Genomic DNA, 17,764 nt, shown 5'->3' with positions numbered 1-17,764 from the left:
CCTCTCCTTCTTCCCCCCTTCCCATCTCTCTAAAAATAGATAAAATCTTTTTTAAAAAGTGAAAGATAAAAGTGTATTTGATTAACCCAAGTTGAAGGAATAGAGGGGCAGAGGAACAAAATTGGATGAAACAAACAAAATTGCAGTTTTAAACCCATGTCAATAATTAAAGATAATGGACTTACTGCATGAATTAAAAGGCAGAGATCGTCCGACTGGATTAAAAAAGAAGACCCAAGTATAAGCTCTATACTAGAGTTGTGCTTTTAATATTAATAGAGAAATTAAAAGCAATAAGATGGAAGAAGATATACCATGCAAACAGTAAGCATAAGAAAGCTGTAATAGGGTCCTGGCTGGTATGGCTCAGTGGATTGCGCACTGGCCTGTGAACCTAGGGGTTCATTGGTTCTATTCCCAGCTAGGACACATGCCTGGGTTGTGGGCCTGGTCCCTGGCTGGGTGTGTGGGAGAGGCAGCCAATCTATGTTTCTCTTGCACGTCTCTCTCCCTCTTTCTCCCTTCATCTCTCTCTAAAAATAAGTAAAATCTTTTTTAAAAAAGCCTGTTATAGGTATAGTAATATCGCAGACAAAAACAGCCATTTTATAATGATAAAAGTTATAATTTATCAGGAAAACTTAACCCTAAATGTGTATGCATCTAATAACAGAGCTACAAAATTATGCAAAAAACTGATAAAAGGGACAAATGGACAAATATTTATAGTTGGAGATTTTAAAACCTCTCTCAGTACTTGATGGAACAAGTAGAAAATTACTAAGGATATAGGAGACTTGAACCACACTATAACTCAGCCTAACCGACATTTGTAGAACATTACCCAAGAACTGCAACATATACACTGATTCTTCTTCAGTGTATCTGGAACATACATCAATATAGTTCATTCATATGCTGGCCATAAACACGTTTCAATAAATTTCAAAAGATCAAAATCTTACAGCATATTGAATGTCTCAACAGATTAAAATCAGAAGTCAATAGCCCTGAAATGTTTAGAAAATTCTCAACATTTGAAAAATAAGCAGCATACTTATAAACTCATAGGTTAAAGAAGAAGTCACAGGGGTATTAGAAACTATGTCACATGCAATGACATTGAAGCAGTTTGTCAAGATTGGTGGGATGCTAGAACTCAGCTGAGAAAAGAAATTTATAGCTGCAGATGCCTGTATTGGAAAAGAAAGGTGTATGAAATTGGTGAGCTAAACTTATACCTTAACCAACTAATAAAAAAATAAAAAAGCAAGTTAAATCCAAAATAGGATAAAATAATGATCAAAATGGAAATCAGTGAAATAGAATAACAATTTAAAATATATCAAAGCCAAAGTTGTTTTTTTAAGATTTTATTTATTTATTTATCTTTAGAGGGGAAGGAGAGAGGGAGAGAAACATCAATGTTTGGTTGCCTTTCATGCGTCCCCTGCTGGGAGTTGGCCTGCAGGGAACCGGCCTGCAACCCAGGCATGTACCCTGACTGGGAATTAAACCGTGATCCTCTGGTTCGCAGGCCTGCGCTCAATCCACTGAGCTACACCAGCCAGGGCCAAAGTTGGTTTTTTGAAAAGATAAATAAAATTGTTAAATTCCTGGCAAGACTAATTTTTTAAAAAGGTAAAGGATAATAAAGAATATCAAAAACAACCTTGTACCATAAATTTAATAACTTAGAGAAAATGGTCAAATTCCTTAAGAAGCCCAACTTACCAAAACTGACTTGAGATAAAATTGTAAAAAAAATCAGAGTAGCCCTGCATATAGTAAAGAAGTTGACTCATCATAATCTTCAAACAATGAAAACTCCAAGCCCAATGGTTTCATTGGTGAATTCTGTTAAACATTTAAGGAAGCACTGATACCAATCTGACACAAACCCTTGTTTTAAGAGGCCAGCATAACCCTTACAGTGTAAGAAAAGAAACTTACAGACCAGTATCTTTCATGAACATAGATATACAAATATTAGCAGATTGAATCCAGAAATATATAAAAAATGGTGCTATATCATGACCAGATGGGATTTATCCCAAGAATTCTAGGTTGGTCTAATATTAAAAAAATCTATCAGTGAGCCCAGCTGGTATGCTTGCCTGTGAACCAAAGGGTCACTGGTTTGATTCCCAGTCAGGGCACATGCCTGGGTTGTGGGCCAGGTCTCCAGAAGGGGTTGCTCCAGAAGTAACCACACATTGATGTTTCTCTCCCTCTCTTTTTTTCCTCTAAAAAAAAATTTAATCAATCAGTGAAATTCATTTTTTAACAATATGTGATCCCCTCAATTGATGAAGAAAAAACACTTGAAAACTTCAACACCCATTCATGATAACAACTGAGCAAACCAGGGATAAAAGAGAATGCCAGTCTGATAAAGAGCATCTAAAAAAACCTACAGGCAACACTGTAATTAAAGCAAAACACAGATGTTTCTCGGTTGAGATTAGTAATAAGGTTAAGGGTGTCAACTCTCACCACTTTCATTCAACTTTTTATAGGAGGTCATAGGTGGTGCAATTAGGAAACAAAAGGCATAAAGATTGGAAAGAAGTAAAAAACATGGATTCACAAATGACAGGATTATTTACCTAGCAAAACTTAAGGAATCTACTGAACAATTACTAGACCCGAGAATTGAATTTAGCAATGTATAAAACAAGATTAAAAAACAAAAACACTTGTATTTCTAAATACTAGCAACAATTTGGAAACGAAACTTTAGAAACAATTTTCTTTAGCATCAAAACACATAAAATAGTTAAGATAAAATTAACAGATGTATAAGACCTGCACATTCAAAACTAAAATACTGCTGAGATAAATTAAACAAATATAAATAAGTTCATTGATTAGAATCCAAAATTGTTAAGATGCCAGTTCTACCCAGTTCATCTATAGGTTCAATGCAGCCCTGATCAAAATCCCAATCACTTGTGTGTGTGTTGGGTTGGGGAAGGACAAGGTGGGGGGTGGGGAAGGATCGCCATGTTGGTTCTTATTTCATAGCCAAATGCAAAGAGTCTGGAATAGCCAATATAATTTGTACAAAGAAGAATAAAGCAGCATCAGCAAATAGATCAATAATAGAACTGGTTAGAATGAAAAAGTACTTGTGCACACATAACAGTCAATTGATTTTTTGACAAAGGTGCCAAGGCTGTTCAATGGGAAAAGGAAAATTTTAACAAAAGAAATACTTTGTGCTGGAACAATTAGAAGTATGGGGGGGAAAATGAAACCTTGACCCTGACCTCACACCACAACAAAATTAATTTGAGGTTATCATAGACCTACATGTGAAAGCTAAAACCACCAAAGACTATAAGACTCTGAAAGAAAGCAAAGAATAACTTAATGACCTCGTAGGCCAAGATTTATTCAAGGACACAAGAAGCACTAAACAAAAGAAACAACTGATAAATTAGATTTCACCAAAATAAACTTTTGCTCAAAATACTTTTAAGAAAATGTAACAGTAAGTCATAGACTAGGAGAGGACATTTGGGATACATGTATTTGACAACGGGCTTGTGTCCAGAATAAATAAATAACTTATAAATCCTTAATACAAACAAACCACTCAAGCAGGCAAAAGATTGGAGCAAATTCTTCACACACACACACACACACACACACACACACAAATATATATAAGTGGCCAATAAATACACACAAATATGCTCAACATCATTGTTGAGAAATTAGAATTAAAACCACGATACACCATTTCACACCAACTAAGATAGCAAACAAACAAAAAACCTGGCTATTGTATGTATTTACTGGATGTGGGTCTACCGGAGCTCTCTCACGTTACCAGCGGGAATGCAAAATGGCAAGGCCGGTTTGGAAACCAGCGGCGGTTTTTACAGGTGTGAAGTTGAACATACTCCCACACAACCCAGAGGGAGTGGCTCCACTCACCCGTGTTTCAAAACTCAGAACTGTACACTTGGACATTGGAATTAAGAACAACCTAACAATAACCCCACGGGAGTGGGGAGGGACAATGGGGGGAAGGGTTTTCAGGAACTACTGTAAAGGACACACGGACAAAACCAAGGGGAGGGTGGAAGCAAGGGAGGGAGGTGGGTTTGGCTGGGACGGGGTGACTGGTAGGGGGAAATGCAGACAACTGTAATTGAACAACAACGAAATAACTTAAAAAATCAATAAAGGATGCTCTCTGATAAAAATAGAAGAATTGTACACTTCAAATCTGTGCACTTTATTGAACCTACCTCCAAGGTTGTCCAACCTGCAGCCCAACACAAAATCCTAAATTTACTTAAAACATGACATTTTTTGTATGTGATTACGTGTTGCACTGCATTTAATGTGTGGTCCAAGACAACTCTTCCAGTGTGGCATAGAGACGCCAAAAGGTGGGACACTTCTGCGAAAGCGAAACAAAAGATAGTAAGGTAAAAGGAAAAAGAAAAAAGCCGCGCCCGGGAGGCCCCTCCGGGTCCCGCAGGTGGGAAACGCAGGGAGCCGGGGTGGAATCGAAACCGCGCGCGGAGGCTGCGCCGGGAGCCGTGTCCTGCAGGAGCGCCGCTCTCGGCTAGTTGCAGTTTCGGTTTTTCCGTTCGCGATTACGGTTTCCTGGTCCGCTCGGCCTCCCTCCGGCTCGCCTCGCCGCCGTCTTTAAAAGCAGCGGCGCCCAGGCGCGCCCAGCCGGGGCGATGACGGCCGAGGAGCGGCAGAATCTGCTCGCCTTCCGGGACTATGTCACCAGGATTCTGGACCCGACGTACATCCTGAGCTACATGGCGCCCTGGTTTAAGGAGGGTGAGTGGTCCCTGGCGGCGCCCACCCCCTGGGCCAGGAAAACCGTTCGGGCGTGTTTTCTGTTTGCTCGCCTTGCCCCGCTTCTTATAATCAATACAGGAGCCTGCTGGGAACACGGGGTTTGTGGCAACAGCCCCAAAACGTTTTAGACCAGAAATTGTCAGAGTTGGAGTGTGACCCTGGGGGACTGGGTGGGGAAACTGAGTCCCAGCGAGGTGAAATGACTTTCTTAGGGGTGCACACCTCTTAAAGCCGAAGAAACAAGTCGCTGTCCATTTCATTATTTCTACTAAAAGTTACGTCTACTGGGTGTTCAGTTTTGTGCTGACATCAGAGATTCAGAAATAAGATGCGGGCCCTGCCTTAAAATCCTTTACAATTCACGGTTTTGCGGGTGGAACGGTAGTTGGCACACAGGTGGTTACGAAATTTTGGCGGAGCTACAAGGAAGTTGATGCTTAACCTGCCGGTCACTTCCAAAGCGCTGGGAACTTGAGAGGACCAAGCCCTGGACGGAACGGCTTTAGGCTTCAATTCGGGTGTTTCTATCCAGTTTTGAGACACATGATGGGCATATTGTACATTCGTATTCAAGTGTTTTGTGAGGTGAGCTGGAGGTGAGCACAGGCTTTGGGGAAAGAGAAGGGCGGTGTGCCTGAAGAGAATTGAGATGAGAGAGTGGGTCTGGCAGTTCCTTTTCAGGCTCCAGGTGCCTAAACATCTTCCCTCCTGTGAGGCAGTTTTTGGAAATCACATTAAAACACATGGGGTAACTTTCCTGCTAATTTTCTGCCAAACCAAACCACAGACTGTGGAGTGCGGAGTGAGATAACACCACCCACAGGGGACCTCCACTTTCTAGCCCTACTCAGAATGAAGGAACAACATAACATCCTAATGACCACAGAGTAGCTTCTGCCCCCAAAGACTGTGAGCCCCAGCAAAGCATTCTTTTAGATTTCTCTAGAATGAGCGAAAGACTAATAAGCTGGTGTGAATTCCATTTTTTCATATGCTCCTGTATTGATTGAATAAACAAGCAACTCGTATGTGTCGGGCATTTTGCTCACATTGTAGATAATATACCATGTTACTGCACATATTATTGAATAGGAAGCCTCACATCACATTCCACCACTGAGGAATTAGTGGTGAACACAATAGAAATGATTCCTGCCCTGATAGAGATTAGAGTGTGTGTGGGGAGGCAGGTAACTAAACAAATGATAGATAATGAAGTGTGGTAATGAAACGGAAAAGCCGGCATTCGGGCTGCCTGTCACCTACCAGACCCAATAAGCAGAGACAGGGATTGAATCTTTATGGGCACTTTATTCAGATGGCCAGCGATCTGAGAAAGAGGGTGGCTTTGTACCCTAACAGACCACCTAAAATTCCATTTTAAGACAACCCTTTTTATAAGGAGAAAAAAGTGTAGGTGTCAGGTCTGGAATTCAAGGGGAGAAAGTGTAGGTTTAGGGTTCAGGGAAGAGGTTAATCAGGTAAAAGCTGCAGTCCATCTCCCTAACATCCTTCCATCTGCTGACCCGTGATTTTCTGTATCTGTATCCTCTGTCATTTTCTTTATCTGTGACCTGGGTGGCAGACTGTCTCTCCCTGGAACAGAAACGCTGGGATACCACCTTGATTGCTTGTGGTGTCTTCTGGAGCACAAAGGTCTTGTGCTCTCCTGGCTTGTGCTCTCCTGGAGTCAGGCTGGGCTGCACCTGCAGTTCCTGAAACAATAGCTTTTCACATGCATTAACTGCTAGGCTTGTTAACCATCACCTTGAACTAAAATTTTCCGACTCTTGACTCCCCCATCAGTAAGAGCTTTAATGGAAAACCATAGTGCGCTGTGGGAGCATGAAGGTGGGATGATTTTTAATGTGCATGTTAGTTTTAGAGTTAAAATGCAACCACAATAAAAGTAACTGAAATGTAAGTTTTTTAAAAAGCAAGCTGAAGAACACGATGTATAATATTATTTTCTTGTTTTTTAAAAAAAGATTGTATTTATTTATGAGGGGAAGGGAAGGAGAAAGAGAGGAAGAGAAAAACGTCAGTCCTCACCTGCCTCTCCCCCTACTGAGGACCTGGCCCACAACCCAGGCATGTGCCCTGCCTGGGAATCGAACAGGTGACCTTTCAGTTTGCCGGCCTGCACTCAAACCAGCCAAAGCTAACCAATTTCTTATTAATAGACAGGAAACTTCCATTAAAAAATGTAAAGGTTTTATTTTGTTTTTAGAGCAGAAGGGAAGGAGAGAAACATCACTGTGTGGATGCCTCTCACATGCCCCCCAACAGGGGACCTGGTCCTTAACCTAGGCATGTGCCCTTACTGGGAATTGAGCCAGGGACCTTTTGGTTTGCAAAATGACACCCAATCCATTAAGCCACACCATCAGGGCAATATTATCTTCTTTTTGAGTGTTAAAGGTACGACAGAGGTACCTTTAAGCATAGAGGTTTTATTTCTAGCCCCTTACCAGAGGCAACTTTTTGTCATTTAGTTGATTTCTAAACCTTTTTGTTCATTTCTTTATACTTTATCACATACACGTGGACCCATAAACTTCTTTTCTCCCCATTATTTTTCTGTTTTCTATTGACAGAGTTTTCTATGTCTAGTTTTTTTTTTCTTGGCCACTTTGGAAGCTCTGGGTTCTCTTGGTTAACTTTTTTTTAAAATATTTTTATTTATTTATCTTTAGAGGGGAAGGGAAGGAGAGAGGGCGAGAAATATCAATGTATGGTTGCCTCTGCTGAGGACACACAATGTATCGTGTGTCCCCCTGCCGGGAACTGACCTGCAACCCAGGTATGTGCCCTGACTGGGAATCGAACCACAGTCCTCTGGTTCGCAGGCCCGTGCTCAGTCCACTGAGCTACACCAGTCAGGGCCTTGGTTAACTTTAATTGTGACAAGTACATTCTGTCAGTCAGGATTCAGTCAGAGAGTAGAAACACTAATGAGTGTTATGGCTGCGTGTACAGGTATGATTTGTTTTTTTGTTGCCCTCATCAGAAGGCAGTGGGAGCTTATCTGTATCCTAGGCATGCATTCTCATGTGCACACACACAAATACACCTGTAGGTTTAAATTACTTTAGCAGTATCCAGTGTCTCCTTTGCTATAATTCTCCTCTCCCTGTGTTGGATATTGGGAAAGGAACATTGGAGACACGTTCTGCTTGCACGGTCCCTGGGGTTCTGCAGGAGTCTCCTTAGGTTCTTCATGATGTTTCAAGGTAGACCTGGGTGTGGGCAATATCCCTTTGGAGTTCAACGCTAACCCTGTATGTTGGAGGGGCACTGGGGATGCAGTATTCTGAATATTTATCCATTCCTTCAGTAACATTTTCTGGACACAGTCATGAGCCAGGCACTTTGTTGGTGATTAGAATATAAAGATGAAGACAGAGGTGGTCACAACATGTCCATGGTCGTAGTCTAAGGGCGAAGGCAGACAGTTACTGTACACTATGCAGTGTCAGTGTGCTCGTCAGAGGCATGTGAAGAGACTGAGAAAGCTCATGAAAGAGAACAAGAAATTCTACCTTGGGAAGCTGAAGATGTCCCATGTGCTACATACAAGGATGAACCTTTCAAACAGAATGCTCAGTGAAGGAACCCAGTCGAAAAGCCTACAAATTGCATGGTAACAACCAAATGAAATGTCCAAAATAAGCAAATCCTTAGAAACCTAAGAAGATTATTGGTTGCCTGAGGCTAAGGGGAGGGTCAATGGGAAGTGACTGCTAATGAGTACAAGATTTCTTTGTACAGTAATGAAAATGTACTAAAATTAGGTAGTTTCACAACTCTCAAAACCCACTGAATTTTACTCTTTAAGAGGGTTACTTTTCTCTTTGCTAAGATGGAGAAGGAAAACACTCCTTCCTTTCATTCAGCATAATTTTGTTAGTGCCTGCTACCTGCTATGTTCTCTTCTGATCTCAGAGAATACAATGGTTAACCATCTAGACATCTGGCTTGCTCCTTTGGGATTTGCATTCCACTGACAATGGGAAGAGAGTGGAAAGTTACCAACGCCAGATCAGACCAAGGCAACTGTTTGGTTACCACCCCAGACTTAGAGTTAGTGTACAAAGTCAGTATGGCAGCCTGCAGGTTGGATGGTTTTCTGCTACCTGGCCTCACTGTGTTTCTCTTAAGCTCCTCTTGTTTTCTTTCAAAAGGACCATGAAAAAAAATATCTCTGTTTATTTCTAACTCTGCTTGCAGAGTCCATTATAATTGTTACTGATGCCATGGAGTGGGCCTGTCCTCACAATCGTAGTCCTGCAGTTCATTCAGACTTTTGAACTAGAGACTATCAAAGTACTGGAGGTGCTGACGGGAGAGACCTGGCTCTTCTTGCTGATGCATGCAAAGAATTACAGATCAGCAAATGTATTAGTGTGTAGTCAGCTTCTTGGTGTGACCCCCTCCCATGGAAGAGAACCGGCCTAGCTAGAGTGAGGGATGAAAGGCAAAGTTTCAGGGCAAAGCAGGGTGGCAAAAGTAAGAGCGGCTGAAGACCAGGGTGGCAAGCCCCCGGGTGGCCTGAGGCCAGGTGGCCTGAGAGCCAAGAGCACCCTGAGCCACCAAGGGAGAGAGAGAGAGGGAGAGAGAGAGGGAGAGGGAGAGGGGGAGAGAGAGGGGGAGAGAGAGGGGGAGAGAGAGGGGGAGAGAGAATGACCTTTATTCTAAGGACTTATATAGTGGGTATGATAGGGGGAAAAGTTACATATTGATTAATGGAAAAATGCAGGGCTAGCTTTCCCAGGGGGATGTGACTACCCAAACTTAGGTATGTGTGGGGGTCTGTTAGCCAGAATCCTTATCTTGCTCTAGACTCCATTTTTCATCTTATTGTAAAACAAATATGTGATGGAAGCCAGTTCGTTAAAATTGGGGCACTTTCCAAAGTTATTTATGGGCTTATTCTGTAAGCATCAGGGACTCCCTCGTAAAGCAGACAGTGACCAGAGGTAGACAATTAACCAGAGTTGTTTTACAGGCTTCTTCTTTGGGTACCATGGACCCTCCCCCACATTCCAGGCCCTGGGATGAAAGCACAGTTTCAAGGCTTTCTTTCCCAGATTCTAGTGGAAATGCTACATAGAGTTTCAAGGACTTCCCTTCTTTCTTGCTAACATAGTGTTTCTTGTGATGTCGGAACACCTGGCAATATTAGCAGACCAGGCTCAGGACTGCTCAGATAGTGCGTGAGACTTGTCTCCTTCCTCCTTCCTGCCTCGGTTTCCTATTTATTCTACCTAAGTGGTAAAAGGTGTTTCCCGGCAACCAGGGTGCTAGATGCTGGCCAGTCACAGCTGTGCAGCCTCAGGGCTCTCCCTGTGCTGTCTCCTGCCTCAGGGGGCGCCTTTGTCCTCCCCCCTAGTCCAGTGCCACCATGACTTCTGCCTGTTGTGGGAGAGTTTTTCATGCATCTGTAAGAAACTTGTTTTCTTCTTAATAATTTTTAAAATTTGTCAACAGTTTCAGTGTGGCTTCTTCTGTATACCCTTGGTTAGGGGACTTCTCTTCAGCTAGTCTCCAGGTCGTTCTCGGGATGGTTGTTCTGTATTTCAGTTGTAATTCTGATGTGGTCATGGAGGAGGTGAGCACATGTTTGCCTGCCTTGCCACCTTCCCCTTTCCTTTAAGACTGCCCTAGAGTGTGCTCCCAGACTTCCCTACCAAACTGGGGGAATTTTCAGAGGGGATAGGAGGGTGGGTTGGTGAAGAATGGGCAGAGAATTTGCTGTCTTCTGTTGCTGTGATTTGTTACCGTTTCCATCCCATCTGAGGAGGGTTGACAGCCCTTCTCAGGTGTTTCCTCTAGTGATTCGTGGTTCTACAGTCGATGAGTCACTCTTGCTTCTGTCTGTAGATGAGATGCAGTATATTCAGGCGGAGAAAAACAACAAGGGTGTGACGGAGGCCGCCTCGCAGTTCCTCAGGCTCCTGCTGGAGCTGCGGGAGGAGGGCTGGTTCCGCGCTTTTCTGGATGCCCTTCATCACGCAGGTCAGTTCGTTCTCTCTGCGCCCAGATCAGAGGGTGGCACCTGGCCGTTTCAGAGTGCTGTGGAGTGAAATGTTAGTAATGCTGAGGTGTCCACACAGAGCTCATGTCTTTTAATCCGAGGCAGGGTAAAGACTATTTTCAGGCAAAAAAATGTAATTATCTACCTGAAATATCCAAAGTATTCTACAGAGTATTGTAACTAAGGGGCGAGTTTAGCGAGTTTATTGGGTGTAAGATCAATATACAAAAGTTAGTTGCATTTTCACCCATTGGAAGCAAATAGAAAATCTAATCTAAAATGATATATCATTTATAACAGTACCAAAAGTTAGCGTATATTTAGGAACAAACCTAGCAAAAGATGTGTAAAGTGTGAATGGAAATATGATAAAATATTATTGAAAGATACTAAAGAAGTCCTACTTAAGTGGGGATGTACACATGGAGAGGAAGACTTGATGTTATAAAAATGCCCTCTTTCCCCACATTGATCTATATATTCAATACAATTCTATTGTATGGAATAAAAATTTTACTGTATTGCATTGAATAAAAATCCTACATGCTTTCTCATGAGTTTGACAAGGTAATTCTAAAATGTATATAGAAGAACTAAATCCCAGAATAGTCAGGAATTCCCTAAAGAAGAATTAAGAAGGCTGGGTTTTCTCTGCTCAATATCAGATTTATTGTAAAGCCATAGGCATCAAGAGAGTGTAACTCTGGTTTTAGAACTGACCAGCTGACCAGTGAAATAGAATCAGAGCCTTCAAACCAGGGAGCTGCTTAAATGCTCTTGATATTCCCCCCAAAAAACCCCACCCAGTGGACTGGCAGATGTGGACGTGCCTGCTGTTCAGTACATCACAGGTGTAATGTACTGATCGCAGACAGTGGGTGCGAGAGGGCCTGTACCCCCTTCTGTCTGAGACTTGTTTTAAGGGGTCCCAGACGAAGGAGGCACATGTCCTACACATGACTCTAAGTTACATTACCTCAGTGTAAAGGTCAAGAAGCAGTCACAGGACAGGAAGGCACTCCGAAAAGTTTATAAGGAGGAAGTTACAGTCCATTCCCAAAACAGTACACATCCCCTCTGGCCAGTGGCCACCTGACCAGCCCTCAGTTATGGGAGGGGGAAGGGCTGTGTAGTGACCCCACACTTTTTAAGTTGGTTTCATAAAAATAGCCAATTCCTTTTTTTCTTTCAGGTTATTCTGGACTTTATGAAGCTATTGAAAGTTGGAATTTCGAAAAAATTGAAAAGTTGGAGGAATATAGATGGCTATTAAGGCGTTTGCAACCAGAATTTAAAACCAGAATTAACCCAAATGATATTCTTCCTGAAGTATCTAAATGTTTAATCAATCAGGAATGTGAAGAAATTAAACAGGTAATTTAATTATAATAAAATTCTGAATTTGGGGGAAATAACTTGAACATGGAAAATATCTTCTGTTTTCTATACTGTTTTAGACCTAAGAAAGATCACTGAAATCCACAAAAGTCCTCAAATCTAAGGTATAATTACCAGAATAATATATTTTTCTTTTTAAATGTATTTTATTGATTATGCTATTACAGTTGTCCCATTTCTCCCCCTTTATTTCCCTCCACCCTGCACACCCCCTCCCACCCACATTCCCCCCCCTTTAATTCATGTCCATGGGTCATACATATAAGTTCTTTGGCTTCTACATTTCCTATACTATTCTTATCCTCCCCCTGTCTATTTTCTACCTACCATCTATGCTACTTATTCTCTGTACCTTTTTCCCCCCTCTCCTCCTCTTATATCCCTGCTGATAATCTTTCATGTGATCTCTATTTCTGTGATTCTGTTCCTGTTTTAGTTGTTTGCTTAGTTTATTTTTGTTTTTTTAGGTTCAGTTGTTAATAGCTGTGAGTTTGTTGTCATTTTAGTGTTCATAGTTTTTATCTTTTTCTTAGATAAGTCCCTTTTAATATTTCATATAAGGGCTGGGTGTTGATGAACTCCTTTAACTTGATTTTATCTGGGAAGCACTTTATCTGCCCTTCTATTATAAATGATAACTTTGCTGGATAGAGCAATCTTGGATGTAGGTCCATGCCTTTCATGACTTGGAATACTTCTTTCCAACCCCTTCTTGCCTATAAGGTTTCTTTTGAGAAATCAGGTGATAGTCTAATGGGAACTCCTTTGTAGGTAACTGTCTCCTCTTCTCTTGATGCTTTTAAGATTCTTTCCTTATCTTTAATCTTGAGTAATATAATTATGATGTGTTCCTCTTTGGGTCCAACTTGAGTGGGACTCTCTGAGCTTCCTGGATTTCCTGAAAGTCTCTCTCCTTTGCCACACTGGGGAAGTTCTCCTTCATTATTTGTTCAAATAAGTCTTCAATTTCTTGCTCTTCTTCTTGTTCTGGCACCCCTATGATTTGGATGTAGGAATGTTTAAAGATGTCCTGGGGGTTTCTAAGCCTCTCCTCATTTTTTTTGAATTCTTGTTTCTTCATTCAGATCTGGTTGAATGTTTCTTTCTTCCTTCTGGTCCACACTGTTGATTTCAGTCCCAGTTTCCTTCCCGTTGCTGTTGGTTCCCTGTAGATGTTTCTTTATTTCACATAATGTGACCTTCATTGTTGCCTGGGTCTTTTTTATGCTCTTGAAGTACCCAGTGAGTTCCTGGAGTATCCTGATTACCAATGTTTTGAATTGTGTATCTGATAGGTTGGCTATCTTTTCATTACTTAGTTGTATTTTTTCTGGAGCTTTGATCTGTTCTTTCATTTGGGCCTTTTTTTTTTTTTGTCTTGGAGCTTCTGTTATGTAGTAGGGGGTGGAACCTTAGGTGTTCCCCAGGGTGGGGTAACCTATGGCATTGCATTGTGATGCCATATGTGGGGAGGGGTCTGGGAGGGAACAGTGCCTCTTGCTCTGCTCTTTGCTGGTTTTCAGTTACTTCCCCTGCTTCCCATAATCAAATTGAGCCTTTCTGGTGCTGATTCTCCGTGGGTGGGTTCGTATGACCCATTCTAGGACCCTGTGGGTCTCTCCAATAAACTCTCCTGTGAGGCTGGGAGTTTCTCCTGCTGCATCCTCAACCCCCACAGGTGTTTTCAGTCAGAGGCTTTGAGGCCTTATTTCCCCACACTGGAGCCCTGGGTTGCTCCGTCTGTCTCACTCCCCAGTTGTTCCTCCCAGTGGGACTGAGAGGAACCAATGAGTGTGGGACTGCCCAGTCAGTAATCTGCCACCTCACCCAGTCTGCCAGCCTTGCCTCGAATCCTCTACTTGGCTGCCTGTCTCCGTCCGTCCCTCCTACCGGTCTGGGTGAATGTTTCTTCTTTAACTCCTTGGCTGTCGAACTTCCATACAGTTCGATTTTCTGTCAGTTCTGGTTGTTTTTTTTTTTTTTTTAAATTGGTTATCCTTGTTTTTGTGGTGTGAGGAGGCACAGTGTGTCTACCTACGCCTCCATCTTGGCTGGGAGTCGAGAATAATACTTTTAATTGTGAACTTAAAACCAGGGGCAACCAAGTTCAGAGCTTGTGCTGTCTGTCACCACTCAGCCAAAAAGCAGAGACAGGGATTGGATTATAAGGGTGCTTTTATTAATATCAGAAGCTAGCAGTCTGAGAATGTGGCTGGTTAAAACCCTAACATCCAGGTGAGGTGGCTTACCTGGAGCTTCCAGGGGCAAGTTTATGTAAGAGAAATGTAGGAGTTTGGGAGGGGGAAATTCCTAGGGGGAGAGTAGAGGGGCAGTTTCTCTTGGGAGGGGGAGCTGCAGGAGGAGTCTGCAGCTTCTTCCTAAGCTGGTTCCTTTGCTCAGGTGTCGTCTCTCTGCGCATTAGAATTGCCCTTCCTCTCTTCCCCAGAGGACTGTGGTTCGTGGCCTGGGAGGTTTTGTATTCTCTGGTTGGGAGGTTAAGGTCTTGAGGTCAGCTTGTTCAATTTTCTTGTCTCAGTTTCACTGTTCTCCTTGCCCAGGAATTTTCCTAGCTTCTTACTATCCTGTCTCAAACTGAGTAATTTTTATGTCACAAGTTTTTTTTCACATTTGTCCTATTTTCAGTTAAAATTATGATATTACTTTGTGAATAATGCTCTATGCAAATTTAAATACAATCAAACAGTTTAGCAAATAAAAAGAAAAAAGCCATAGACTCAAGTGGTTAAGTGTTCGGGCTGTGGACCTAGATACATTTTGTTAGAACCCTAGCTTGGCCTCTTACTAGGGGCGTGATCTTAGGCAAGTTACTTAGTTTCTGTGAGCTCCTGTTTATTCATGTATAATATGGCAATAGTCATAGTACCTCAATATCAAATTTTTATAAAAATTAAATGAGATAATATATGTAAAGTGCTTATATATGCTTGGCACATAATAATAAGTGTTCAATAAATTTTTATTATGATGATTAATAATAGTCATGTAAGTCTCAGTACCCTGAAAAACAATTCATTAATATTTGGTTTTATTTTTCTGAATATCTATGCCAATACACCATATCTTGAATAGCTATTAAGTGGATTGTTTTCTTAATGTTGCTGATAATGATTGGCTATAAGATCTCAAAGAAGGTGAGAATGCTTGGCTTGACATAGTAATATAATATGTGGAGAACAAAGGCAAAGAACAGGGTATCTGTTCTTAGTGTTGAATGGCCCTGACTAATGTGGCTCAGTTGGTTGATCATTCTTTCACAAAGTGAAAGGTCGCTGGTTCGATTCCTGGTCAGGGCAGAGGCCTGGGTAACAGGTTCAGTCCCTGGCGTAGAGGTGTGTATAATGTTTCTCTCTCACATTGATGTTTCTCTCCCTCTCTTTAAAAAATAAATAAATAAAATCTTTAGAGAAAAGATTGTGTTGGATGGTGCAAAAATGGTCACAAATAAGATCTACTGAACCATAGTGTACAGTGATAGCACTTGAAGTATTTCTGCAATAAAAACTCGTAAAAGGAAAACTTTGAAATATTCGATCAGCCAACCACAGTTGTCTTGCTTAGGTTTGTTCCAACAAGGGGCCCATGGCAGGTGCAGAGAAGATGGTTGAGTGCCTTCTCAGGTCAGACAAGGAGAACTGGCCCAAATCTCTGAAACTCGCTTTGGACAAAGAAGAGAGCAATTTCACAGAACTGTGGATTATAGAGAAAGGTAGGCAAACCATTCTCACCAGAATTAGCCCATCTAGTCCAAAGGATTTGGGGAAGGCAGAACCTGAGCTCACTTTCTGGGTTTAGATTATCGGAGAAATAGCTGGCAAAGTCTAGAGTTAAAAAGATAAAAAAGGACTCACCCATTTTCACAGTGGATTGAAGACAGACGTTGCCTGGTTCTCTGCCTAAAAGCCATCTGCCACTGAACCAGAACAGGATTGAAAGAAAAAAACCTACTGGGATTAAGTAATTGAGCCATCTCTTGACTTCCTGAAGCTAAGTAACCTCAGAGTATGGTTTTAAAGACTCGAGTTTGGTAAACCCTCTGAGGGTCTTACTTTTCCCAGGCTTGTTTTGATTTCAAGTTGTTCCAGAAATTGTCTGTATAAATACACATCTGATTTCTGATTTCTTGGGTTGGGCTGGGAATGGAGGACATGAATATCTGCTAAATCATGCTTCTCTTTTTAGTGTGCCCGTGAGTCACCTGGGGATCTTGTTAGAAGGCAGGTTCTGATTCCATAGGGCCTCAAGAGTCTGCATTGCTAACATGCACATTCTGGAAATTCCTGGTCTATGTTCCTCACTTTGAATGAGAAAGTCCAAAATAACGTTGGAGTTCAAACTCCAAACTGAGATGGGCACTCACAATGTTTTTGTTACAAGCAAAATTTTGAAGATTTTATGTTACAAGCTCATTGTAAGGCTTTCACACTAGAATCAGGTTATATCGAGGTTCTAAGATGTTGTTTGATCTCACAAAGGTGCGAAAGAGAAAACGAAAGATCTTGAGGATGAGGAAGTAGAAACTTCCGAGGTGCAGATTTTCTACAAGGAAGAACCAGAATGCCAGAATCTTAGTCAGGATTCATGCCCACCTTCAGGTACCCAGCATTGCTTTTTCTCTTCCACAGGGGTGCTCTTCGAATGTTTTGGGTGGGGACACATTCTCAGTACTGAGAGGAAGGTTCTTAAGGGAAAGAAAGAAAGAAAAAGAATTTACATGACAATATTGCTTTTCTCTGTGATTAGCAATGTCCCTCTCCTCCCTCCATAGCTATGGTCCGGTTCTTATTCCTCCTTTATCTCGTTGTTGGTCTTCTTTTATCACTAAGAACGTATAGGCCTGTGTACATTTAAAATGTAAAGAGTCTTCCCAGAAACTCAAGGCCTATAAAATCCTGCTTTCATAGACAGGATTCAAAATCAGCACTGCCTTCCAAAGAAATACTTCCACTTGAGAGTCCCGTGGTCAGTTTCCTTGTATGATCGCAGGGCTGCAGTGTAAGTGGGTGAAGTGTGTCTGCAGCACATGTGCGCTGGGCTGAGAGGTTGCGTGGGGAGTGAGACCCAGACTGCGCTATTTGCCACAGTGCATTGAGGGGCTAGGTGCTCCCCGAGGGCACTTTTACTAATTCATACAAAGGCACTGGATGAGTTAGCTGTGGCCTGGTAAGGCCCACATTACGGTTCTGGGAGCACATTTTCATGAGGAGACCAGAAAGTTACGTAATAAACCATAATAAAAAGTTATTTACTAAAGGGCATCAGGGGAGAAATTATGATTCACAATGACTAGTGTTAGGAGATGGGATTTGCGCAAACGCCACAAGAACCGAATTTACAGATTACTTCAGCAACTGAATGATACAAGTTTTTTGTCATTCCAGAATAAGATCAATGACTAGAGGTTGCTTTAAACTTTTCCAGCATGTAAAAGTCCTTGGTGCACTCTCTTAACCTTTTAGAAATTCTCTTTTTCTTTAA

General features: G+C 41.8%; 1 protein-coding gene across 1 annotated transcript in view; it reads left to right on the top strand.

The window, feature by feature from the left end:
- Positions 1–4,587: 4,587 nt before the first annotated feature.
- The window catches only part of RIGI (RNA sensor RIG-I), a 44,696-nt gene continuing 31,519 nt past the window's right edge, over positions 4,588–17,764 (top strand). Inside the window, exons 1-5 of the mRNA XM_037035746.1 lie at positions 4,588–4,812; positions 10,717–10,851; positions 12,063–12,244; positions 15,848–15,995; positions 16,762–16,881. Of these exons, the coding sequence (XP_036891641.1) occupies positions 4,707–4,812; positions 10,717–10,851; positions 12,063–12,244; positions 15,848–15,995; positions 16,762–16,881 (691 nt within the window). The 5' untranslated portion in view covers positions 4,588–4,706. The remainder of the gene's footprint in view (positions 4,813–10,716; positions 10,852–12,062; positions 12,245–15,847; positions 15,996–16,761; positions 16,882–17,764) is intronic.

The sequence above is a fragment of the Sturnira hondurensis genome, unplaced genomic scaffold (genome assembly GCF_014824575.4).
Source record: "Sturnira hondurensis isolate 20B ecotype Veracruz unplaced genomic scaffold, ASM1482457v3 Scaffold0022566, whole genome shotgun sequence".
Classification (NCBI taxonomy): Eukaryota; Metazoa; Chordata; class Mammalia; order Chiroptera; family Phyllostomidae; genus Sturnira; species Sturnira hondurensis.
Note: the sequence above shows the minus strand (reverse complement) of the source record. Positions and strands in the feature narration are given on the sequence as shown.